This window comes from Echiichthys vipera (genome assembly GCF_963691815.1).
Source record: "Echiichthys vipera genome assembly, chromosome: 20".
NCBI classification, from domain to species: domain Eukaryota; kingdom Metazoa; phylum Chordata; class Actinopteri; order Perciformes; family Trachinidae; genus Echiichthys; species Echiichthys vipera.
This window is the reverse complement of record NC_139845.1, coordinates 13,920,677-13,948,134: the sequence shown is the minus strand read 5'-3', so window position 1 is coordinate 13,948,134 and position 27,458 is coordinate 13,920,677. Positions and strand designations below refer to the sequence as shown.

The window sequence follows — 27,458 nt, the reverse complement described above, 5'->3', positions numbered from 1 at the left end:
AATAAATTGTACAAAATAGAAGAAGAAGAAATAAGAATAACAGGAAAATATTTACAATATTTTAAAACATTTTAATTCACATAGAGGAAAAATATTATTATTGCACAATATTTATTATTTTATTTATCTATACATTTATTCATTCGTTTGTATTTGCATTTATGTTTTATTTCATTTACTCATTTATACGATTTAGAAATCTTTATTTTAGATCAAGAACAAGCAGATAATCAGCAAAATAGATATCCATACAAATAAGACCAGTGTGCAAATAATACACATATACAATTTTGCTAAACCATATATATATTATATAATTAATAAAGTATATGTATTAAAAATAAATACATAAACAATGACAACAATAGTCACAATAGGCAGTTGAAAACAAGATCATCAACAATGTGTATACGCATGCGCGAGAAAATAGACCATCGCGCTATTTTCAGAGCACTAGTACTGTAGTCTTTTCCTTAGTTTGAGCTGTAGCTTATCCCCACTGAAGAACTACAACTCCCAACACCATACAAATCTACCGTCCATCCAGTGGGTGCTGTCGCAATGGTGGTGTCGGTGGGACATTGAATGACTTTGGCTCCATCACGAAAATAGCTTTAGGTTTATTCATTTATATTCACAAAACGTTAGCATGGAGGCTCTTATCCCCGTAATAAACAAGCTCCAAGATGTGTTCAACACAGTGGGAGCGGATATCATTCAGCTGCCGCAGATAGCAGTAGTGGGGACTCAGGTAAAATGCTCTGACTGTGTACATTTTGTGATGTAGCTGCTGTATGATGCTAGTCAGGTGACCGTGCTTTACCTTGATGCATGCACAGATAAATATAGCATTATTTGAGCAATACTCAATATTTAGATACCAACATGAATTGAGGCTACACAGAGGCCTTTGTAGACCCACTCTGCTGTGCTTAAACATTGCATATTGGACTGGACTGCTGCACATCCTTTTTGCAAAGTGTGCAATGCCAGTGAGTGAAATCTATTTTGAGCATCCTAATCAGTGTTATTTTTAGACCCTCATCCACACACAGACCCCTGTTTGCCCAAACCAGGTCACCGCTTCAGGAAAAGACAGGTGCAATTAGCTGTGTTGGCTGTAGCCCTGGTCCAGCATGGTTCTATACCAGAGCTATGCTGAACCAGGCGTGTCTCATCCCTCATCTAACTTATGTCTCTATCCGTGTTTTGTGTCTCCAGAGCAGTGGTAAGAGCTCAGTGCTGGAGAGCCTGGTGGGCACGGACCTGCTGCCCCGTGGGACTGGTATCGTAACCAGGCGACCTCTCATCCTCCAACTGGTCCATGTAGACCCTGGAGATGCAAGGAAACATGACGACAGTGGTAAGCACCATAATCGCTCTAATCTCAGCAGTGTTTCAGACCAAAGACCATGCTAATTTCAATCAGGAGAGACTTAATGATTCCAGTTTAAGATTTGAAAATAAAGATTTATTACAAATGTCTGACAATTAAATATTGATTGAATACAAGTCTTTGGAGATTAGACCCCATCGTGACATCATGTTAGAGGGGTAGTGGAACCCAGGGTAGAGCAGATTAGCCCCTGATGGAGTTTCGACACAGGTGGTGGTGAAGAGGAGATGACTGAGATGGATGCAATGGTGGAGAAGTCCTGATGATGGAGATGCTGCTGAAGACTTGGAGGGGAATGGGGAGGAGGTGGGTGTTTGCCATCGCCTGTCAACCTGGAATGACAGCAAAGAGAGACCACTTTTCAACTTTTGACAGCTACAGCCTGATTGGCTGAGGACATCAAGGAGAGACGTGATAGGTTAGAGCAGGGCTGCCCAATCCTGCTCCTGGAGGGCTACTGTCCTGTATGTTTTAGGTTTCACCCTGCTCCAACACACTCGAGTCTAACGATATTTAAACCTGTGACAAGCTTCAGCTGCTTCATAACGAGCACATCATTAGAAACAGGTGTCTTGGAGCAGAGATAAAACATGCAGGACAGTGGATCTCCATGAGCAGGGTTGGGCAGCCCTGGGTTAGAGTGAAGTGGTGACTCTTAATGTGCCTGGGAATAAAAGTGAAAGTACGTGGGAGAGATGTGAGATAAGATGACGAGGGACAGTCTTCCCGTCTGAACCTTCGCTAAGCTACATTAATCAACTGTTGTCTTTGGATATTTCTTGCGATTCACCATCATTTTTTATCTGGCTAATAAACAAAGAAGTAGTAGCACCAGTTCTAAAGTTCTGTCTCTGTCACTGTGCTTTTAATTATTTGCAGATTCCAGGGAGTGAAAAAGCATTGTGACTTCACAAAGGTGCATTGTACAGGTGTCTTCAATAACCCGGACAAGCCTCTTAGTTCTGCTCCCTCCTCCTCCTCAAAGCAACACCTGCTATTCCAACTGCTTTATTCACCAGACCATTAACTGTGGTCAGGTGTGGATTCTAGTGTTAGCTGTGCTTGCTTAGCCTGAGGCCCAATTCCAATCCAGCCCCTTACACCCTCCCCACTCTCACTCCGTTTGCGTGGAGGGTATTCTCATTCCAAACCAATTCCTGGGGAGAAGAAGTCAATTATAAAGCCCTCCAACAGCGAGTCTGCATCAGTGCAGGCTTACAAACTGCAGCACCTCTTTTGTGTCCGGAGGAAACGGCCCTTACACAACAGTTACAAATGTGATTTCTGTGCGGTTATTTTGAAAGGATAGTGATAAGTTGCCTCACCTCAGAAAGAGATTTGATAGACTATTTTCATGCACACGTGACCCAATTGGAGCAGGATCAAATCAATTGTATTTAGGATCAAATAAACCATTATCTAGTCTAGGAAATGGTTAATTTTATTATACATATAATTTATAATTACAGGGACAAAACCAGGCAGCTTAAGGGAGTCTGCCACCTCACTGCCCACACTGTTACTCATGGAGTCTATTATGATTATTGGTAAATGTTACAGTAGTTCCTGTTGCTGCCGGAAAGAAGGACATATTTGTATTGTATTTAAACCCTGCACCTGAATGAAAGGTGCTTCATTCAGCTTGAGTGTCCCTCGACACAGCACGGAGTAGGAGGGTGTAAGGGCCGACATGGAATTGGGTCTTTGTAAATGTCTTTAAGCCAAATAAGGTTGTAGTGGTTACCACCTGTTTGTTCCTTCTTTGCGAATACTATGCTACATCTGTAACCCATACTATTTAATTGTTTGTCACAGGCAGAGAAGGTGAAGAGTGGGGCAAGTTTCTGCACACAAAAAATCAGGTATGACTTTTATCATACAAAATAATGAATTCAAATGCTTGATCCCTGCTTGTTTAAATGTTTTTATATATTTTTTTATTTTTTGCAGATCTTCACAGATTTTGAAGAAATCAGGCAAGAGATTGAAAATGAAACAGAGAGAATATCGGGGAATAATAAGGTGAGACATGGATAGAGTTAGCATATGTATATAACATATATATATATATGTATATGTATATATATGTACTGTTAAATGAGGTTGATGGGGAACAAATCTATGATGCATGTTATGAATGAATGAATCAAGGAACTCTATTTCTATAGCATCTTCCGTGCAGAGAATACAGCACAGAGTGCATTCAAATTCAGCAGCAAAAACAAAAACACAGAAAACAAATGTTAAAAAACATACAAAAGCAGGAAGGGTGTTACTACAATATTGAATATCATATAAGATTAAAATGGACAGCTTCTAGTTAGCTACGTGAAGGATATACATTTTGAGTTTTCGTTGAGTCAGCAAGTCTAATATTTAAAGGCAGAGTTTTTCATATTTATGATGCTTAGTGGCTAAAAGTATCAATCCTATACATAAACAAAAAAAAGGAATACCAGTAATTTTACCTTGCAAAGCAGCTGGATTCTCATGTTAACATGCAAACAAAACGGGATCATAAAATCACACGAAAAATCTTCTAAGCCTTCAAGTTAAGCATTTCTGACCAATCGGTGTCCTGTGTGGAGCTACCGGCAGCTACGGTTTAGGTGTGTGTGTGACCACAGAGAGGCGTCTGTTAGCATCAGTTATATGAGAACTGGAGAGCATTTCTTCATTGAAAGAAGAGCAAAGCACCACACTCAAGGCTTCTCATGACCTTTTTGTTTTACCACTGTTCTACCGACTGGCGAGAGTTTAATCAACAGATGGGTAATCAGTGGCATCAACCTGCCAAGTACTTTTTGAAAGTGCCTGCCCTTTTCCAAACAGTTTCCTATAACAGCTTCTCAGTTACCAGTAATTGTGCTCTAGACACAACATTGAAACAAATGCATAAGAGACTCAGGGAGCTTTTGCACAGCACAGATGATGTCTCAGTAGTAGTAATACTTTTTCTGATTGAGTAAAGGATTTGGTTTGATGACTGGGTGATGTAATGGAGGCTGAAACTCATTACTAACTACTGTAGCAACAAATAATGGGAGGTTGGTACATGGCAAATGTATTCCTTCTTTCTTTTGCCAGTTAGAAAACTAGGTGCACATTCTGGACTAGCTGCGGGCGAACCATGGATTAGTAGCTAACATAATATGTAGAGAATTAAAATTATCCAGACACAATGAGATGAAAGCGTACATAACTTTTTTTTTTAATTCTCCAAATGTGAGAATGTGGGTAAAGGCTTGACTTTTGATATAGCCCTGAGCTGAGGAAACTGGTGTTTTACATTGGACCTTATACAGTATGTTTATCAAATTTGATATCACAGTGGAAAATAACACGAACATGTTTTGGCATGTAGCTTCCGGCTACTGGAGTTCAAAGGGTTGAGAGATGCTTCCAGACAACGGAAAGGAGGGAAAATGTAAGGAAGACTTGCTCTCGTGTAGCTTTGTCAAACTTTTAGTTATTTACATAAACACAGTTCTTTGAGTAGCATGAGTGTCTCACGCTGGGAGCATCCTCTGTGACTGTGAGCAGTAATAACTGAGACCCCGCCCCCTATGAATAAAGCTTACACTACACCAACTGTCATCCATTAGCCTTTTTGTTGCTACCGGCAAAAGTTTGAACTCCTATCTCAATACCAAATGTCTCTCTGGGACCTAGCTTAACTGTGACTCAAGCGCTAACTTGGTCACCGGGCACTTTGTTCTCAGTCTGCAAATTGTTCTGTCATCAAGTAGTACTTTTTAATTGTGGAGAGAGTAGCGTTAAAGTTAGCCAAACTAAATAGCAAATCTCTTAGATAGTAATACCTCTATAAGTAGCAAACTGATGTTAGCCGCTTCTCTGGTTAGCGATCAAGAGTTGTAATACTGCTAGCTAGCTAGCATTCCCAGAATACCCGTGCCCTATTCTAGCTACTGTAGGCTAGCCATATCAGACAATTATCCCCAGTTTGTGCCTTCTATGTATTAGCTCTTCTTATCATCTGTATTAAAAAAATAAATTCTGTCCACTGTACAATAAAAATGATTCGTTCTAACTTCTTATCCTAATTCAGACACAGACTGAGCCAGGCTCATGAACAGCACCATTGGAATTGACAGCAAGTAGGACAAAATATTCCGTGAAACAGTGCTGAGCTGTTAAATACACATCTATTCTTTTCTTGTTCCTCTGCAGGGGATCAGCGACGATCCCATTCATCTCAAGATATTTTCTCCTCACGTTGTCAACCTCACGCTGGTGGATCTGCCTGGAATAACTAAGGTGCCATGCTGTACTTTTCTACTTCCTACTCCCCAAGAAAAGGCTTTGATCATCTCATACCCCTGGGAACATTTGTTATACAACACATCCTTTTTTAAAAGATTCAGATGTTCAGTAAAAAAAAAAACCCAAAACACAATTTACCAAATATGCCTGGTGTTAATTTCCCATCTGGTTTATGCTTTTGTGTATTTGATATTTGTAGACTTCGGGGAATTAGTAACTGGTTCCTGATGATTCTAAACCACGTGTTGTCAAAGCCCAAGTGTATGCAGGCTTTGATTCCAGCCTCATTAGTTCCTCCCCTCTGGTTCAACATGTGTTCATTTGAGAAATCCCTCTGCTGTAGTTTCTAATGAATCAAATTGAGATGTACTGTGTCTTTTCCTCTATTTGCCATCCATTGGCATCCATCCATTCCACCCCCCCTCACCCCAGGTGCCTGTGGGGGATCAGCCCCAGGACATCGAGGTTCAGATAAAGGATCTTATCTTGAAGCACATCTCCAATCCCAACTGCATCATCCTGGCTGTCACTGCGGCTAACACAGACATGGCCACCTCGGAGGCTCTCAAGGTGGCCCGGGAGGTCGACCCCGACGGTAAGAAAAACTGAAAGCAAGACATTACCCAAAGTCATCATCATAATCTAATTTATTTTTAAGTGAAAACAACCTTCATTGGCCAACTTTTCACCACTCATTGTGAATAAAACAGTAAATGGTAAAGAGATGACTGATAAAAGATGTGAGTTGGTAGCTATTTGTGTAATATTGACCATTGTGAATGAATGTGACTCAGGCAGGAGGACACTGGCTGTGGTGACCAAGCTGGACCTGATGGACGCCGGTACTGATGCCATGGACGTACTGATGGGCAGAGTCATTCCTGTCAAACTGGGCCTCATTGGAGTAGTCAACAGGTCTGGAAAACTACATTTACTGTCTGGAATAATGAAATGATCCATCACTCTGAGCGTGTAATGATAGATATAAGAGGCTCAATAGAGATGAGTGTACCTTTATACATATTTAATGCTGGCATATCAATATCTATTGTTTGTAATCACAGTAATAAAGGAAATGATGTTGGAGGTTTCAACATTATAAAATATGATGAACAGCCAGCTTTAAACCATTTCTCATACAAAAAGAGATGCTGTAACATGATATACAGTACATTAGGCAGCATGAGACATTATATATTGATAGATAAGTCTTTTATTTGAATATCCTTTATTGCCCAAGACTCATTGTTGGTTTATTATTTAAACGTCAAGGAGCCAGCTGGACATCAACAATAAAAAATCTGTGGCCGATGCAATTCGAGACGAACATGCTTTCCTGCAGAAGAAATATCCATCTCTTGCCACCAGAAACGGGACCAAATACCTGGCCAGAACCCTTAACAGGTAAACCGGAAATATTATTCGTATATGACACAGATATAAAGGTATGGACGTAACATTTTACTAGGACACATTAAAGGTCCCATATTGTAATAAAAAATTCCATGTCTTTCTGGATTATAAAGAAGGTCGAGGTGCTATATAATTTATGTGACAGTATCAAAATGATCAATCCACGGAGAAATGCACAACAATGCTATTTTCCGAAACTGTGACTTTTAAACATGCTGTCAGGACTTCTGTGCAGCTGTGATGTCACATATACTATATATGGGTAGAAAGTGCTGCCACAGTGCTGTTACTCCCTGGCTGCAATGACGGTGCAGAGATGCCGAGCGCACAGATGCCGAGCCCACGGATGTTGAAACCTGGAAACGGTGACCAATCAGAGCAGACTGGGCTTTTTCGGGAGGGGTGCCTTTAAGAAAGTCAAAAGCAGTCCCTGTTATTAGTTACAGCCATCATCTCCATATCAGAGGTCTTTAATGTTTTTCAGGCCAAGGACCCAGTAGCTGAAAGAAAGACACATTTTGTAAAAAATGTAGTTGCATATTTCACTTGGCCTACAATAACATGCAGAACAGCCTAAAGCCTATACACATACATTTGTATGGTGCATACAACACTAAGCTATTAAAATAATTATTATTGAAATATTAATATATATACTGATTCATACACTAGGTTTTAATGTTAAACATTAGTGGCTACATTACCTAGGCCAGTAAACCTATAATCAATTTGTATAAATTCATTTAATTAAAATTAAATTAATATAATTAAATTGTGCTCTTTTTCTTTTTTTTTTTTACAAATAGGCCAATTTATATTTGCTAATAATATGTTGGATTTATGTTAATGTATTTTCTCAGATATATTTTACTTCCAAACATTATCAAACAATAATTTGGCGGGCCCCTGCAGTGACTCTGATTTAGACAACAGATTTTTAACTTGACACAACACAGCTCCCAATATAATTTGACAGTCTTTGGCATCAAAACGGAACCGTCTGCCCTTATACTTCTACAATGGCAGATTGCTGATGCATCATATCCGAGACTGCCTCCCTGAGCTGAAGACACGGATCAATGTCCTGGCAGCCCAGTACCAGTCCCTGCTGAGCAGCTACGGCGAACCCGTGGAAGACCAAAGTGCCACCTTGCTCCAGCTCATCACCAAGTTTGCCACAGAATACTGCAACACCATAGAGGGGACGGCCAAATACATTGAGACGGCAGAACTGTGAGTACCGGGGTGCCTCTCCTCCGCTCGGCCACAGGGTGATGCTGTTGATCCAGTGCAGTGGGGGAAAAGAAATTGAGCAAAACAACTGCATTGGTTTCATCATTTAATATGAGACAACTTGTGAGTTGAGGCACACACAGCCTCTGTGAAGGAAGGAGCTGACAGGAGAGTAGGCCACAGGGTATCTCTTCACAGCTAATATCCCCCTGCTGTGATTTTTCAGGTGTGGCGGAGCCAGAATTTGTTACATATTCCACGAGACTTTTGGCAGAACATTGGAGTCTGTGGATCCTTTGGGAGGACTCAGCACTATAGACATCCTAACAGCCATAAGGAACGCAACAGTGAGTTCTGCTGCATTATGTGACATCATTAGGGGGCACTGAAGTTTCTCCTGTCGTTAGTTCAGCGAGCTAAAGCAACAGAAACACATACAGACTATTCTGGGGCTTTTGTTGCTCGCTTGACACAAGTTGCTCTCTGTAATATTTCTAACCTGCGCTACCCCCAACATCAGGGCCCGCGTCCATCCCTGTTTGTGCCTGAGGTTTCCTTCGAGCTGTTGGTGAAGAAGCAGGTTAAACGCCTGGAGGAGCCCAGTTTGCGCTGCGTGGAGCTGGTCCACGAGGAGATGCAGAGGATCATCCAGCACTGCAGCAACTACAGCACACAGGTAATCAACTCTGCTCATTTCATCACAGGTATTGATGTTTCCCTCTTACACACACACACACACACACACACACACACACACACACACACACACACACACTCACAGACTCTCACTCACTCACTCACTCACTCACTCACTCACTCACTCACATACATTCACATATACATATACATATACATTCACATGTATTATTTTTTCGTCCCGCAGGAGCTGCAGAGATTCCCTAAGCTGCACGAGGCCATCGTGGAAGTGGTCACCTCCCTCCTGAGGAAGAGACTGCCGATCACCAATGAAATGGTACAGTCACGTTTATCTTTGTTTCAAGAAGCTGAATCACAACATTTGGCTAGATTAACTGAAATTGTCTCTCTTCTTGTCACAGGTGCATAACTTGGTTGCAATAGAGCTGGCCTATATCAACACTAAACACCCAGACTTTGCAGATGCCTGTGGGGTCATGAATAACAATATCGAGGTACTCACAACAAAGTACTCTAAAAGTCTTTTTCCCGGCAGAGTTAAGAGAGAAGAGGTGCAAACCTAGAAATGCTTGTTTGTAGGCGTAAGATTACATTTTTGGGGATACAGAAAATATTAAATGCTATTCAATCAGAAGATATGGAAGCAATTATGCTGTAATATTTTGAATTTTAAAAGCAGCAATGACTTACTAAAATTAAAGCAATTAATTATTTAACTTTAAAAACAATCCATTTGGATTAATGAGAACAAATTTTCCGGTGTTGTAAATAATATCAGGTTTTATAATAAAAAAAATACAAAAATTAGAGAAAATACAAGTGTTGACAGGCTTTATTGTAATTAATTATATATTTTTTATTGGTTTATATTATTTTGGTATTGTACTTGTCTACCTGTTTTTTTATTAATTATGCAAAACCACTAAGAAAATGTTCAATATAAACAAAAAATTGTAGTCGTTGCTTATTTTTAGTTGTTCCAGATCTGAAAAGTCAACTAAACTAACTTTGGTCATGTGACTGACAGAGTGTTACTTGGTTGGACAGAGGTTTGATCGATTTATTGTCCTTTTATAATTTGAACGGTTAAATTGGAATTTTGGGACCGATCCAGTTTGAGAAACCATTTCTTTTCAGCGGCCCTGAATTTTTTTTTATTTATTAGAAATCCACCAATTGAATTTGAGAAACAGTTCTTGAATTTTTTTTTAGAATGGGGAATTTTATTTGCATAAATGAGAGTAAAGTATATCAATACCAGAAATCAGTCAGGAGAGATTAAGGTTAATAATGAGCTATTCATATTGTAAGATTTAAATTACTACGACCTTTCTTTGCTTCCATAGGAATGCCACCATTTTTATTTTATTTATGGTACTACTAACTTGTTTCATTTTGAGTTTTTCAGTGAATTGTCCTAGGGTGTTTTGGATTGTATCTCATTTGATGAAACCATCATTTGTACCAACATGTGTTCTTGTGTATTTGTAGGAGCAAAGGAGAAACCGGATGAGAGAGCTGCCCTCTTCGGTGCCCAGGGATAAGGTAAAAGGAACAACCGCATTTTAAAATATAATAACAGCCGCTCATCTGTTCTAATATTTGGTTGCAGTCTGCAGCTCCCTGAGTATAAAGGGGACTTGTGCGGTGTTAATCACTCATAGCACCACAGGATGAGGATCTGTGAACAGAATGCCTCGGATAGTTTCCATTGAGGAATTTTATCCCACATCTCCTCTCCGAAAGTCTCCTCTCCTCCCTTCAAATGACTTTTGACTGCCAGCCTCCTTTCCCCTGTCTTTCCACATTTCTTCTCAGTTCTTTTTTTCTCTCTCCCTCCCCCTTCCTGCTCTCATATTCCTGCTAGTCTGTTGGCAAAGGCCCGGCTGGCCCAACTGGGGTTTCTGGTGAGCCTCCTGCGTCTGGAGCAGACATCAATGGTGCCAAGGTGGGCACGTACGCAGCTCGCTGGCTCTGTGCAGGGATGAGTGGATGGGTGGATGGGTGGATGGGTGGATGGGTGGATGGATGGATGGATGAGCGAGCATGGGCTGCTGGCATGCACTCTGATCTTTGTCTGCTGATGCCATGCTCTTGTTTTGACCTCCCTCAGCCTGTGTGTTCTAACAACCGTTGCTTTTCCTGCAGAGTCTGTGTCCGTTCACCTGTTCATCTTTACAGAAAAAGCTTTTCTCTCCCTCTGTTTCCTTTTCCAACCTCTTAACACTTTGGTGGCCCCGTTTTTTGTACTTAGTTTATAGGAATTATGTGATAGTGGAAGTTCTACCACCTCATTCGCATATTTAAGGCGAATGTCAGATGATTTTTTTAGGGATGACTATGTTGATCAGTTGGTCCCCCACTTTGGTCCAGACGGAAATATCTCAACAACCATTGAATGGATGGCTATGGAATATTTGTAGACAGACATTCATGATGGACCAAACCTACTTACTTTGGTGATCCCCTGACTTTTCATCTTGTTCCACCATTTGTTTGACATTTGTGTCTTTTTGTGACTTCTTAACAAGAATAGGATGGATTGCCATAATATTTGGTGTTGCGTTTGTTGATTGTTCACCTCAGGATGATTTGTAATTTTTTATTTAGCACCATTATCATGTGAAACTTTTGATTTATACAATAAGTTTAATGCCCAACTTCAACCATCTTGTGATACTTTTGCAGATCTTGGGTTAACATCTAGACCAAAAACACTTTGTGTTTAATGCTGAGTCTAAAATGTTAGCTTGGTAACATGCCAAGCAACGATTGTTAACTGTAAACACCATACCTTCTTCAGCATTTTAGCGTTGTCATTGTGAGAATGTAAGCATGCTGATGTTAGCATTTAGCTCAAAGCATTGTTGTGAAGTACAATGTCACAGAGCATGGCTGTACTCTAACCTATTTTTTTGTTTTACTGCATTGCTTATCATGTTTGGTCTTCAACTGTTGCCTTAATAGTTCACTTCCCCTCTCTGAGAGCAGTGGATGGGGTTTCTCAAGTTCCTCTCAAACACAAAAACTTTTAATCATGTCAGTGGCTGTATTATGTTTGATTTAATATATTTATCTTCAAGTTCTTCTCTCTTTTAGTGTTCATGCCTGTTTGACTTGTGTTGGCACTACTGCATATGAACAGGTGCATATACCTTAACCGTCCTCTCCCTGTGAATCCTAATGACTAGAGAAGGGTGATGTCAATCCGTTAGCTGTCTGGGGAAAAAATAATAATTCTTGTGTTCCTGGCTCCTCAGGCCCCAGCAGCAGGCCCCCAGGGTGAGCAGGACGGCACAGGGAACTGGAGGGGAATGCTGAAGAAAGGAGAAGAAGCCCCCGGGTCTGGACCTGGAAGTCCCCTTAAAGGAGTTGTCAACCTGCTGGATGTGGTAACTAAACACTAGCCAATCAGCATGCCCCATTATGAAGATCACATTATTTTTGCAATGAACTATTGATAAAAACAACTGATACTTTACGTTTTTGTAAGCTGCTGGAAACTCAGTTTCCTTGCGGGAGTCATCTCAAAGGGATCAATAAAGAGAAGTCTAAGTCTCTAAGTCTTCTCTCTCTTCCCTCAAGCCTGTGCCGGTTGCCAGAAAGCTGTCGTCACGTGAGCAGCGGGACTGCGAGGTCATCGAGCGCCTCATCAAGTCTTACTTTCTCATCGTTCGCAAGAACATCCAGGACAGGTAGACTAGCTAGCTTTTGAAACCAACAACAAATTGATGCAAATCAGGGAAAAATGTGGTGGTAAAATCGCCATAAATTCCACTGGCATTTGAAAATGAGTCTGTAATATCACGGATATGGTTGAGGTAGCTTCAGTAATAGATTGTCTCGCAACACCATGGTCGCTGAGGGTCGTTTCCACTGAGTTTGTGTTTTAGCAACAACTCATTTCATAAGCCTAAGTTTGTTTATTATGAATTAGACAAAATTACAGTGGAAACTTTCAGCCACGTTGAAAAGAACCTTCTCCAACGCCTGCAGGCTGCAATAACTACTAAAAAACAGCCCAAAAACTTGGCTAGCACGCACATCACCAAACATTGCCTACATTTTGTGCGCTGTAGTTTATTTTAACTCCACCACACACACCCTCCTGCTGCTGTAAACACTCATTGATGTTTTTAAGATACCATGGGCTTTATTTACAATAAGAAAAATATAGAATATCGCCAGCCTTGTCTTTTTAAAATGTCTCATCATCTTGAAATTGTTCTCACACAAGGGTTGTAACGTATAAAGCACTTTGACAAATACTCCTATTACCAACCTTTAACAACCATGGCTGAAAAGCAAGAATCTGTCCCTGCTGCAGTATAATAAATGTTGTTACATTTATCTTATGTAATTTGATCCTGTTTTGTATCATACCACATTAGATCTTTTGCCATATTGTTGGGAGTGTGGGACCCCATTGAGCTCAATAGGGGTGCGTTTATTGTATTTAACTAATAGCTCGTACTACGACAGGCACGGCCACCTGGTGGGTCAAACTCAAGCCCCTCCATCTGGGGGACAACACAATCATCGGGCCATCTTGCCTCCTTGTTCTCAACCATCTGTTCGGTCTATTTCCTCTCTCCCTCTCAGTGTGCCGAAGGCAGTGATGCACTTCCTGGTCAACCATGTGAAGGACAGCCTCCAGAGCGAGCTTGTTGGCCAGCTGTATAAATCTGGCCTCCTCAACGATCTGCTGACTGAATCGGAGGACATGGCCCAGCGACGCAAGGAGGCCGCCGACATGCTGCAGGTAACAGACTCCCACCTTGTGTTGTGTAGTTCGCTGTGACGAATTGAGATTCCTTTATCAGTCGTTTCATTGTTTGTTTGTTTGATCCACAGGCATTGCAAAAAGCCAGCCAGGTGATTGCTGAGATCAGGGAAACACATCTGTGGTGAAAAATCAACAAAGGGAGCTGAACCTGATCTGTTAACGCCTCATCATGCCTAAAGGACCGACCTTCCATGCACTTATCATGTCTGAACATGAAGTTTGGATTTGCAACCATGAAAATGCACTCTCTGATCCCTGCTCAGAGTAGGTATCACATTGGCTCACAAGCTACCTGAAAGAAATGTAAGTTAATTGTTGATTTAAAATGCTTGGTGTTGTCTAGAGTAAACAAAAATGCACTGCCTCTGTTCGCTTATGTTCAAGATGACATTTTAAAAAACTGCAGTTGCCACCCACGGCTCCTGGAGGAATCGAAAGTGCAGCCAAATGCAAAGTACTTTTCATTTTTTTGACACACTGTGGTTAACCAGTATGACTTTTGTGTGAAGTTGTAATGAAAGTTTTGATGCCATTCTGGCAGCGCCACAAAGCATTGTGCTAATGTTTGCGCTCTGGGTTATAAAAAGTCCAAGACATTATTCATTTCCTCATCTGTAACCGTTTCATTTAGGAGTAGCTGTCATGTGTCAGAAACCATGGAACCTCATAGAGCTCATAGTGTAACAATACAGCAGGGATTGGTTCACTAAATTTAAATAGAAGAGTTGCAGCAGACGCTAGTCCTTTTGCCTGTGTACATACTCCATGGCTATTTTTTTGCACTATTGTCTCCTCACTGTACTGTATAGAAAGTCCATCATAATGACACTATATTGCCATCAGAAAATGTATTTATTGTGTTATTCAAATGTGGCTAATTTAATTATGTTTACATATCACTGCGTACATGTGAAATTTACGGTGCACTGTGGTTCTTTGTGTATGGTTCCCAGACGAATAAATAAGGGTAATTTATTGGCAATTCAATTCACTTTTATTCATAGTGCCAAATCATAACAAAAGTTATCTCAGGACACTTTACAGAGTAGGTAAATACCACACTATATGACTTATTTATGATTTACATAGACCCAACAATTCCCCCGTAGAGTACGGTGGCAACGAAAACCTTCCCTATTACAGGCAGGAACGTCAGACAGACCCAGCTCTGTGGAGGATGGACATCTGTCTTGACAGGTTGGGGAGGAAGAAAAGGAGAGAGAAAGAGAGAAAAGATGGACAGATAGACAGAGAGAGACAAAGAAAGACACAAAGACAGAGACAGACACACTTCTAGTAACTATAATAATATCTATAGTATAATAATTTAATTCTTTGTATTCATTTATTGTAATTATTTATTTAAGCTGTTGAATTGACTGGTAGGTTTGGCATTAAGTTAGACAAAATACACAATTTCCAAACTTAAAGCGCAGAAATAGACACCCCATATCTCAAAAGCACAATTATTCTTTTATTGTTTAAGCGTACATTCATATCGTAGAAGATTTTCAGATGCTTGCTTGGAGAACTCCTGCTGATGTTTGGGTCTATCTCACCCTGCCCTTGGCCTTGCCTCTTCCTTTGGCACTGTGGAATCAAACACATCAGTATTTCTTTTTAAAAAGTAATGTATTAATGAATTACTTAGTTTGGACTGTTGCCGAGTTTTACAGTTTGATTTAAACAGTTCTTGTACAAAAGGGAAAACATTAACGTCTTTGACTTCTTCTTACAAATGTAGGTATACTTTTCTACAAAATGCGTTTTTCATTCAACAAAAAAGGGTAAAGTCCTTGAATGTCAACATGCTGCTGTATAAAATAGTCTACCAACTGGAACTAACTGATCAAAGAAATAGGATTCATTTAAAAGCTGACAACAGAAGAGAGTAAACTGGAGAGGACAAACACCAAAGCATCATGCAAACTCACACTTTCACACAGCTGGCAGATGATTGTCCACTAAGCAGCAGCCTTACCTTGGCCCATAGCATTGGTAACAGCGACACGTTAACCTACCACATATTTGACTTGAAGAGCAGGTTGTAAACTTTTACAAGCAGATTGAAGACACACATCTAGCTTTCGGCCTCAAAACGTTGACAGACTTTCAAAAGGGTTGGTTCAGATCGGTTTACATTTCACAAGGCCATGGCATAATTTCTTGAAAAAAAGTCAGGAAATGTCATAGAAAAGTGGGTCCAAAAATAAGCAAAAAAAAGTCATGGTATATAGTATGTCAAAAAAGTCAACATATAAAATGTCCATAAAATGCTTAAATCAGTCATATGATAGCCTGTATAAAGCAGTCATGGCATAATTTCTTTAAAAAACTTATTTTATTTCTACTAATTTTTTTCTTTAGCCTTTTTAACAGCGGTTTTACTCTATCCTTTGACTTATTCTGCATTTATTTCGACATACTCTGCTAGGATTTTTTTCGAACACACTATAATATGACTTCCCTCTATTTTATTTTTTCTATATATTTTCTTACGTTTTGGTATTTATACTATGGTAAAGTAAAGTTGAATTCACTGTTTGCATCCGTAGGAAGTTGAGAAACACCGCGACACACGTTCCCCCTTTTTATCAAGTAGCATGATTTTAGTTTAAAAGGCCTGGTGGAATATAATGCATTATATTTCAAATTTTAACATTTCCGGAGGCTCTTTAAATGAGGACGTAAACAGCCGCAAAACTACATTAGGAGCATTTAAGAAAACCAAAAGATACTCCCAGTGCTCGGGAGGTCAGAGTATGCTTCAAACGTGGCTACTACTTACCTTTGCTGGTTTTGAACACGAGCCTGGAGTTGATTGATCTGTGAGGGGGACAAACATGGAGGACTGACTAACCACAGGAGCAACAGCAGACACAGGTAGACACCAGCTGAGCCAAAGGGTGGACCATGTGATCCCAAAGAAGAGTTCAGCAGAGCAAGATACGTTCACCTGATGCCCAAAGAATTTCATCTGGGGACTCACCTCTGGTCTTCCCGATTGAGCTGATCATTTAAGTACAACTGTAGTAATAGATTACCTGACTTTTGGGACTTCTCTCACTGGATTAAACAACCACATAGGGGTTGCTTGCAGGCTTCATCATCAACACACACTACTAGTTTCACCTTGTGTTTGTGACTCAGTCACATAGTGGTGGCCCAGTTTTGTTCCTGCTCCACTGCCCGAGGCTCGGTTTGTGGCCCTTCAACACACGGACAGCAAAACTACACAACGACCAAGAGGCTCACACTCCTCATTAACAGTTACTCACAACTTCTGCTGCTCACTGATTCGGGACTGGAGTACATTGATCTGGAAGTCAAGCCACATTCATTTTAGGTAGGTGCCCTGAGGACAGCCTCGCACAGTACATACCCAATCAGCTTTCGAAAGCTGTGGCATTTTCAGGGCCGTAGGCTGTGTGCCATCAATTTGCAATGTTTATCATAATCATTTCATCCCTTGCTCTAAATTAACATGGTACATAAATTAAATAACTAATATATTTTAGATAACCTGTGACTTTTAAGCAAAATCATAGGATTTTCATTGTATTTTAAAAATCCCCTCTTTCGTAAGCAAATATTTTCAAGGAATAGTCAGACATTTTGTGAAATATTATTTTCTTTGCCAAGAGTAAGACAAGAAGATGCATACCATTGCTGGTACCAGCAGTTCAGCATAAAGACAGGAAACAGCTAACCTACCTCTGTTCAAAAGTAACAAAATCTGGTGAGCAGCACCTCTAAAAGTTTACAAGTTAACACGTTATTTTACACTGGACAGAGCCATGTTAGCAGTGTCCCTGTTTCCAGTCTTTGCTTCTTTGCAAAAAAGGAAATGGGGTTATTTCCAGAAATGTAAAAGTAATCATTAAAAACATTTCTTTACTGTTGTAATCAGATCAATTTCACTTTTACACAGACACTGTTGTTATAAAAGTAGGCAAGCTCTTCCAACAATTGGCACATGTACACCCCGAAGAAAAGTACTTACATCATATTTCTGTCTCTTCAGCTTATCACTGAGGTCAAACTTCTCAGCCTCCAGTGTCATCAGCCACTGCCACATCTCACTGGCCTTCTCCCTTTAGAGCAAAAACCAGAAGTATCTCACAAATAGAAAAGTAAAATTCCATATCTAAACTCTAAAACTGTGGTACAAAGAATGGGAAGTAGGTGGAAGTTTATTCACAGACAAATCACCTGCATCTGTAAATGTGGACATTAGCCTGTCTGCAGAACTGTGAACAATGACTACCAGTAAAAACAAAGTATCCTCACTTTAATTTGTCCTCATTGAGATGGTCGATATTGAGAGCCTTCCTCCTATCTGCCAGGATCTTCTTTTTTTTCTCTCTCTCTGTCTGCTTCTTCGCCCCTTTCTTTCCGTCTTGCTGGACAGGGACAACCAATCCAAGTGGATGTGTTGCAAAAATACAAGAAAGGAAACAATAAAAAAAATGGAGAGGCCAGAGAGTCAGAATCACCGCTCTATTTCCTATTAATTCAAGTGCAAACACACATACGTATGTTCATGTTCACAGTCTTTTTCCTTTATCTCAAATATGGTTGTTTACATGTCTACAATTCTGAGAAACACAGTTTCCTTGTGCATCTGTGAGTGATGACTGACCCTCTGTTGGACACCACCATACTGATGAGTCATGTTTGTCAGAGCCTTCTTCTTCTTGGCGTCCTCATCCTGCTTCTTACGTGCGTCCTCCTGCTCCTTCCTCTCTTTTTCTTCCTGTGGCACAGATTGCATATGATGAAGGAGAAACACACCACTCTGTTGGTACATCTCTGTGAGTGACCCCCTAACATTACACATAATCTTTTGATCCATTGTCCTAAAAATGTTGATTAAAGCAGCTTTAAAGAAAAGTATAATGCTGCATTATTTTCAATTGAAAGTCTCCCATGGCAAACACTTCAAGGGGATCAAGATGAGCTGAAGTTAAAGTTGAACAAGGGAACTGTGTAATATGACATGGGTAAACTACTGCAACGTAAACTCAGTACTGTGAATTACAACGCAGCAGTAATTGTAGATGTCAAAGCAGAAATGGGAACGCTATAGAAAAGATGAAGTATTTTAGGATTCTGTTGTTGGGAGTTTATATACATCAGGGCAGACACCCTAATTGTATTTAGGGAGCAGGGTGTATAGCTATTTTATTTTATAGTACACTATTTATTTATTTTATGTGGGGTCAAGTCCTGAAAAAGACTTGATTACAATTAGAAGGGACTCACAGCGACACGAGCCTGCCTCTCCTTCTCCTGCTCAGTACGGACCCTGAGCTGTTCAGCCCTCTCAGCACGACGCTTCTCCTGCTCAGCCATGCCCACACACACACACACAAACAGGCACGCAATGTAATTGTTAGCTAGGTGGTGCATCACTCCAGTGATCCAGTACCGCTTTTCCTGGAAGACTTACGATCCTGTTAACAAGAGCGATAAGCTCCTCCTCATCCTTCTTCCTCTGAATGAAGTGGGCCTCAATCAGAGACTGCAGCTCGGTCAGATCCTTCTCCTGACGCTTCCTGTGGATGTCCTGCAGTTACAGACATTTATCGTTTGTATTGACCTTCAGTGATTGCATTTACACTGAACAAAAGTCCTAAACAAAGGTGTTCACCCTAAACTACTGCAGCAGACGTTTGGTTCTTGTAATCTAGGGACTGGATTATGAGGACCAAACATCTAGATTAGATTAAGTCTAACACTCATGTACGCAGACACAGTTGCAGATACACATACAGTTGCTGATAAGCATACAGTATACCGACAGAAACACAAAATGGAATCAGTTACTTACATCAAAGTCGACTTTGTCTCCCTCTGGTATTTTTGGCACAGTTAGAGCCGGAGCAAATGCCCTGCAATAACATATCTGGGTTAGAATTAGAAGACCAGTTAATCACTACTTGGTTGATGTAGACAGATTAAAATTCACATGAAAAGAGACTTACTTTGCTTTGGGTTTGGAGTCATCTATTATAATAAAAAAAATAAAAGATAATCAGAGTTACTATAATACTCAGAATCTAAAAATTCACATATGATGTGTCAAACGGTTTACAGTTTCAGTAAATAAAACGACAGTTCCGCACACTCAAAAGTGTACATGTACTAGAATCAAATCTTGTGGAATTCTGTTCATATCACTGTATCTGTATCCATTTTATGACGGCAAACAAAAATGAGCAGCATGTGTACAAGAATGTAGAACAGCATTCTGAAAATGAAAATATCAATATGAAGGGGAGTTTATTAACCTCCCAAAATACAAGATAATGTTTATTTTGGCAGCCAGTGTGTGAGCATGTGTTGTACAGTGTAGTTCTCCAGAAGACAAGTGAAGACGATGTTCAGTAATGATCACAAACATAAACCTCATCGGTGAAACAGTACCTTCATCTGCAGCTGCAGATTCTATGGCAGAGGACACAAGGATGGGATGTGTTAGTGCATCAGCCGGCAGAATACAAAATGTTCTTTGCTTTTTGCAAATACTATTTCACTTAGGTCAGATATCTATTCTAATAGTTTCTGTATGCCTTGTTATACGTTATTGGTGTAAATACTAGAGGAGTATCAAGCCATGAAAGCGTAGTTTTACTTCCAGACAATGAAGGCAGTTCTTATGTAAAAGTATGTTATTAGAATACATATTACAGCATGAGAAGAAATATAACACTACATGTGAATTCATCGATCATCTGTGATCATAATAAATGCAAGAAAATGGAGAATAGCTCATCAGTAAATCTCCATGACATGACTGAGCTATGTCTGAGCTAAATGTATAACATGGTGGGATGCACAAACCAGAGTTATACAGTACAGTGTGTTTTTATTTTATTCACAACATGCATCCACGTTTAAACAGAGAGAATATGATTCACCTTCTTCTGCAGGCTCTTTATGAATGGAATGTGAACAGGCGGTTGATCATCGGTGGTCATAATAAATGCAAGAAAATGGAGAATTGCTCATCAATAAATGTTCATGACATGACTGAGAGACAATAAGTTAATGTTACACAGGAGAACGATTCAGCCAAACTAAACTAACGTTAAGGAATATTAGAAATGTCATATTGCAAAATGAAATTGTGCTTTGTTCACCTATGTATACATTATATAGGTGTTGAAGCCAGACCATTAACTCTTAAGGTATTTATTGTAATATGTATATGTAATATGGATATTAGATTAGAATAGACATAACAGTAGAAAAATGTAATCACCTTCTGCCGCAGGTTCTAAGGGGATGTGAAAAAATTAAAATATGATTAGATGCATCACACTGTCAAGCCACAATGTTTACAATTGTCCAGTGAAATGCTGTACATTATACTGTATATGAACACTTTTATTTGTAATCATGAAATAAACAAGATATGCAGCATCTACAATGTGATGAAAAACATTGTCATATTAAAATAAATGAAATGTGTCAAACTCTAAAATGTCAAGCTCCTATCGGTCAATACATGAAAAGTGATCTCAACTCAACATTAATCATTGCTCAGTTTGACTTGCATGCAAGCAATAATGCTGTTTGAGTAACTGTCCCCATTTTCACAAATTCATTTTGAAATGAATTCATTAAATATTAACTCAGCAGGCGGCTCCTCGGCAGCCTAACAGCAGTGATAAGTGAATACTGAACACAAAAAAACTTGGAAATATAGTGGTGCAGAAGGAAATGGGAGGCGAAACACTGTGCAGATGGAAAGCATAAAGGAGTCGGCGTGTTATTAATATAAAATAGGTATGTATGTAATATTTATGATGGTATGAGCAGTACTTCTCATAAAACTATTATGATATCAAGTGAAACATTAAATCTTAACCTTTCTACATTTTAGATGTTCTATAAAAGCAAATGGGATATTAATGCAGCATCATATTTAAAAAGGAGAATTACCTTCTACTTCAGCTGCAGCTTCGTCTACTTCGACTTCAACTTCTATGCAATAAAAAATGATTGAAGAAAAATTCTGTAATTTTTGGCCAAAATATGACATAAGAAGACATGGAACCACCCACACACAATAATAATATGTCAGAAGTGGGCAAGTGAAGAAAGAAACATCCTGACAAAAATAAGTCATACAAACCTTCTTTCAGTGCCTCCATGACTCAGTGAGCACACTATTGATTAGTGGATCATTGAGACTCTGGTAAATAGCTTGAGGCTGGGATTTGGTCAAACTCTGAGTGCTGTGATATTGTCTCTTGAGTTGAACTGAAACCGATGCTGGTGTCTGACATTTGGACCAAGTTAAAGAAGGACCTGGGATCCCAACCTGCACCTTTGAGCTTTGTAAGAAATCAGATAACGTTCACATAATTGAACAACAGTGACAATGTATTTGTCAATGCATTTCTGATCACTTTGTGTCCAGTGCTAATCAGTGGTGGAAGAAGTACTCTTAAAGTATCAATCCATGAGTAGTAAAAGTCAAAATGAGGCTTGTCCAGAAGTAGTATCAGCCAAATATCCCAGGATAATCTGAGGGGTCAGGAGATCATCAATGGGGTCATTAAAAAACTAAACTTAGTCTGCGACTCATTTGTACTTTAACATTTGTTTTTTATTGCGTGAAACTATTTTTGTAGAAATTTTGAAGATGGTCAAATTTTTACCCTGACAAATGCGCACTGCTCATAGTGTCCAGAACGTTTTCCCTGTCTCAAAAAATACATGGTAACTTTTAAGAGACTGGTATGGGTCCCTAAAACTTTCTGTGGAAATCGGTCATACGCACACTTTCTAGCAACACACAAGGGAATACTTAAGCAGCAACACTTAGAGATAAAGTGTTTCTCTTAGAGGAAATCCTCCTGGTGATTATATCCAACAGTGTTTTTTCCAAAAGCATCTTTAGATTAAATATTTAAGCGCAACCTAAGTCTAAGTTGCTTTATACAACTGCGCACTGACCCTGGGTGCATACCACACACTACACCACCACAATGCATCTTACCTTTGATGAACTTGATAAACTTAGCCTCCCACACCTTCACTGTAACCATATCGTTCAATGTCATAAGCGGTTTTTCTGCCCTGTCTTAATGTCTGTATGTTCTTACACGTCTACCATAGTTTGAAGGCTCTCTGATCGAAATACTGAAAAAAATATGGGCTGGGATTACCTCCACATAGCTCTCACCCAAATAGAAATAACCCTTTTTTACAGCCACATGCACTTATGCATTGCGCGATGCATCTATCACAAGAAACAACAGGAAAACTCAAATTAAAACACACAGGGGGAGAGTGTCTCATTCTCTGCTCAGGTCGCCATTACTCCACTATATCTCTACAAAGAAAATAGTTGTTTGCTGCAATATTAATGTTCTGAATATCGAGTAAAGTATCTTGAACTCTTTTTGTTTTGTAATATTACACCAGTGAAAAAAAAAAAAGACAACACACCCAGCCAGCTTGCAATGGCTTTTATCACTGACAGCAGACACTTAGCAGCAGACAGAACGGAAACAAGAAGATACACACATGAAACCGTGCAGAAGCCTTTACCTTCCTCTGGCTGGGTTTCTTCCTCTGAGCAGACATAATAAGGTCAGCTACTTTAAGCGACAGAAGCTTGAAAGTACCATTTTGCTTTCGACAACACAGTGAACGCTCTCAAACCTTTACTTACCTTCCTCCCTTAAAAAGAAAAGAAAAGAAGCGAAGAAGTGAACCTTTGGAGGAATCGATCGACATTAGCTCAGATCTGTCTGTTGATTTCACCTAATACACTTGAGATGCAATTAAAATGCAACAAAAGGTACTCACAGCATCTCCTCAACGACTTCTTCTTCTCCGGACATCTTGGATTGCAATTACCTGCATTGAAAAGGAAAGCAGACACCAGACGATGCATCAAAACATCAAGAATCACCACTTCAACTTACCATTCAGAATACAAGATGCATTTTTAATGAACTTCCTCGTTTGGAGATAATAAAGGAGTTATATTTGCAGTTGTCAAACTGACACAGACTCAATTCTCTTGGGCTCATTATAAATAGAGCTGGTTATATTTCTCTTCTTTAATGATTTTCTTGCTGTGATTTGTTTTGTTTGTCTTCTTGATATTTGCCTCTTTGTCTTATTGACTGTAATGTTTGTACAAGCCCTTGAGATTTCTTTCCCTCAGACAGATGGTTTGTATCCCTTGTCTTTTCTTCTCCTTTCAATGCTTTTATCATTTGTGCAAACAACGAAACCAAAACCTACTACTACAAAAAAACAAAAAAAACTTGGCTTCATGCTGAGAGATGGGAGCAATTGTATAATTTGAAATGATTCCACCATGGGCACTGGAAAGCAGAGGCGCAGGGCTTTAAACAGCTCCAGGCCTAATCCTTAGCCATTTCCTCTTGGCAGTGATCAAGGCTGCAGCCTGCCGACTGGAGTCTGAAAAGCAGTGAAACTACCAGGACTACACGAGTCCTTAAGGGTCCAACTGAAGCTACGCATACCGTATTGGCTCAGATATGTATACTCGTAAACAATTCTCCAGGTGCTCAAAAGGCTTTGAAGTGGTACTCTGCAAGACATGTCCATCATAACAACTGTGATTTAGGCTGATATTCATGTCTAACAGCTTATTATTCTTTTAAAGGCGAGACATTCTATCTGATTACATTTTCAAAAACACTCAAGACACATATCTACATTTACTTAAAGGGCATTCCACCAATTTAACACATGAAGATCAGTTTACGGAGCCTGATTTGACCTGGGAAAACAGTTGAATAATGTCCTCTATGTAACTGTGGAGGAGCTTTCTATAGTTGGAAATAACCCTGATGATGTTTAATAAAAGAACCTATTGACTGGGGAATGCAGGAACTAACGTCTTTGAAGCTTGAGCTATGCTCTGTTAAAAACGTCATGATATCTCTGTTGTGGAAAATTTACAGGAAGTGACTGTTCCTACACATAAACCCCTGTAATTTTTACACTTTGACTTTTACGCGGATTAAACAAGCAAGACATAAACATGTTAATTAATGAGCTTGTTAATTAATGTGCTGGTGGGTGGTTTTATTCCTTTCCTCGCTGTTTCTGCCTGCTTTCAGTTTTTATGCTTATGTAACCACTACACAGAGTTGTATCAATCTTCTCATCAAACTATCAAATAAACAGAATTAGAATTTATTCCAAAAGTGTCACACTATTCTTTTAATGTGCTTCCCACAAATCTGTCTGAGTGCAGAGCTTTGGCAGTAAGAGTGGGGAGGTGCAGTGGGATTCAAAATAACGCTGTGTCCCTATGGTCTTGCTCCCCTTACTGCCTGTCAAGGTATAATACAGGTAGACTGACATACTGTGTAACCACCAGACAGCCAGATTAAGAAGCTTCGCTGTGAAGAGATGTAAGTGAGTGAGCGAGGTTGGTTGACTGCACTCCATGTACCGTTCATGTAACAACGTTGCACAAATAAACTGTATAGAAATCCTTCTGGTGCGCTAGTGCCACCAAAAGTCCCCACAGACAACACAACTCCGGTACTATACTGAGAAAAACAGAGAGCTTTCCCTGGCTATGATGGGCTTAATCAGCATTGTTTGGCAAGGGCTTGAATCATAACAGACGTTAATTTACATATATGCAAGTTCTGCACTCTAGCTTTAATGAAAGTCACTCGAGCACCCGCTAAATACCAGAAAGTGACATATGAATATAGAAAATGAAGGAAGTACTGTAAGTTCATATGCTTTCATATCTTTCTGAGAAAACATATCTTTATTTATTATTTATCATTATTTTAAATTATTATTTATTTTTTTTAAATCCTCCTTAACAAAGCAACAGCATTGGGGTCAAGGTCAGTGTTACAGGGATGGATTCAATAAGCCTTTGATATATATATCAGTTACATGTCAGTACAACCCTTGGACCAGGTTATTTTCCACAGACACATAAATCACCAGATCATAAAAACCTGTGTCGCTGTGGGCTGAACAGTGGGGGGTGGGTCTATTTTTAAGAATAATAAAGTGTGCTTTTGAACAGGTGTGGAGCTACTCCTCCACACAATGGCTTTGGCTCACCTTACCGTACTTACAGTAAATCAATGAGCTGGGACCCACATTCAGACGGGCTATATTTGTCGTTGCGGTTTTGGTCAGCTGCTGGTTAGGGAACATTTTTACAACAATGGGTTTCAGGAGCCTGTCTTGCTTCTTAAACATATTTCTTTTCATAAAAAAAGCTTATTCCAGATTTTTGGGAATGATTAGATGTTGAATAGGTGATGTCGGGAAGAAGAAAATTAGCTCCACTTCCCCTCCCCCCTTTGCCTGGTTACGGTCCTGTTATTTCTTTCCAAGTCGTATCAAAAGGACCAGCTGCACATTCAATCTCAGCATGCCATATCTACACCTTCACTGTATATGGTTACTGGCTAAATGTCATGCTTCTGTTTAAATTCTGTTACATATATGCTCAAATTCAAACACTGCGGTGCCGGGAGTCCCCTGTGTGGTTGTTACTTGTGTCATCAGATTGTGCGGTTGACGTCAAAAGGATGAGGAAAGAGTAAAGTAAGGAGAAAGACTGAGAAACAAGAGAAATAAAAGAATACCATCTGGTTGAAGAAAACCTGACTGGAAACCCAGAAAGAATTCACAGTGTATGAGGGTTGTCATGGCTGGGGTATTAAACATGTATTTGCTTTAATGCATGCGGTCAGTCACTGTCTGGCTGGAACTGTGAAATAACACACAGTTCAACAGGGGCAGGAATGTTGCGGGTGCTGGTTTCAGCATTAGGCAGCATTAAGTTGAAGCCTGAAGCATGCTACCAACACGGCAGTCTCAGGGGCCAGCTTAGCACCTTCTTCCCCAGCATATGCACTGCTCAGATCAGATCAAAGGGAAAAAAAAGTCATAAAATCTTTAAGAGGCTACTTAGGCAAAGTCTGAGCCAATTTAATTCAGCATTCAAGACTTTGTATGAGTAACAGCTAGCTGTTAAATCGGGCTGAGCAGGTTTTTATGTATTTCAATGAGCAGAATTCACTTTGAATGTATCAACTTTTCAGTTTCATTAAAAACTGCGAAATATGAACTGTACTACATCAGTGACAATTCAAACACATTTTTTTGCTGTCATGCTCTGCTCTTACCTCCTGAGGAAGAGATGGGTATTAGCAGCGAAATTCAGGTCTGATTCGTTCACATCCAGACAAGTTCAATCATCCTCCCCCCCAACCAAAAAGCACACTTAATACAACCCTGTCCATCATGTGACCACATATCTTCTCTCTGACGGGCTAGGGTTGTCAGTTCTATTGTTGGAGGCAGAAGATGAGTTACACCTGGGGAGGAATGCTGCCTGTAAGTGCTCCTCACTATGTTCAAGGCCAGAAATTGAGTGAGATAAAACAGATAGATCATTTCTTTTTAATTGTCATTTCTAAAAACGTTCTGAGAAAAATAAGTCATACAAACCTTCTTTCAGTGCCTCCACGAGCACACTATTGATTAGTTACAATGTAAAATCATTCCAGGGTCTTTTTTTGGCCAAAACACTCATCAAATAAGCCATCGAGACAATTTTTTTTGTGTAACAACTATTAACAGAAATATCCGGTAGAGTCGCTAACAGCCAGATGTGGCTAAGACTGATTAGCTCGGGGCAGT

At 39.8% G+C, this 27,458-nt stretch overlaps 2 protein-coding genes across 4 annotated transcripts; one reads left to right on the top strand and one right to left on the bottom strand.

Annotated features, from left to right (window-relative positions):
* The first annotated feature begins 647 nt into the window (after positions 1-647).
* Positions 648-14,123, top strand: LOC310962519 (dynamin-1-like protein). Of its 3 annotated transcripts, XM_083935016.1 has the most exons (19): positions 648-751; positions 1,222-1,363; positions 3,212-3,258; positions 3,347-3,418; positions 5,588-5,674; positions 6,113-6,275; positions 6,475-6,595; positions 6,953-7,084; positions 8,120-8,326; positions 8,553-8,673; positions 8,847-9,002; positions 9,210-9,299; positions 9,385-9,477; positions 10,475-10,528; positions 10,851-10,931; positions 12,244-12,375; positions 12,569-12,678; positions 13,586-13,745; positions 13,838-14,123. In XM_083935016.1, exons 1-19 carry the CDS (start codon positions 650-652, stop codon positions 13,892-13,894), a joined length of 2,127 nt encoding a protein of 708 aa, XP_083791142.1. In that variant the 5' UTR covers positions 648-649; the 3' UTR covers positions 13,895-14,123. The 3 variants fall into 3 exon arrangements, with proteins under 3 accessions (XP_083791142.1, XP_083791141.1, XP_083791143.1); XM_083935015.1 differs by lacking the exon at positions 10,851-10,931; XM_083935017.1 differs by lacking the exon at positions 10,851-10,931 and having other exon boundaries at positions 1,222-1,393.
* Positions 14,124-14,974: 851 nt separating this feature from the next.
* tnnt2e (troponin T2e, cardiac) lies at positions 14,975-23,632 on the bottom strand (the record flags this gene model as incomplete). Its single annotated transcript, XM_083935086.1, has 16 exons — positions 14,975-15,359; positions 16,558-16,595; positions 17,773-17,863; positions 18,060-18,172; positions 18,412-18,525; positions 19,035-19,112; positions 19,222-19,338; positions 19,603-19,663; positions 19,757-19,778; positions 20,199-20,219; positions 20,693-20,707; positions 21,037-21,051; positions 21,720-21,761; positions 23,337-23,360; positions 23,461-23,468; positions 23,598-23,632. 16 exons carry the CDS (start codon positions 23,630-23,632, stop codon positions 15,320-15,322), a joined length of 834 nt encoding a protein of 277 aa, XP_083791212.1. The 3' UTR covers positions 14,975-15,319.
* Positions 23,633-27,458: the final 3,826 nt, after the last annotated feature.

Coding starts and splice junctions, on each gene's coding strand:
- LOC310962519 (XM_083935016.1), top strand. CDS start 650: ATGGAGGCTCTTATCCCCGTAATAAACAAGCTCCAAGATGTGTTCAAC. Junction 3,259..3,346: donor TTCTGCACACAAAAAATCAG/GTATGACTTTTA, acceptor TATTTTTTGCAG/ATCTTCACAGATTTTGAAGA. Junction 6,276..6,474: donor CCGGGAGGTCGACCCCGACG/GTAAGAAAAACT, acceptor AATGTGACTCAG/GCAGGAGGACACTGGCTGTG.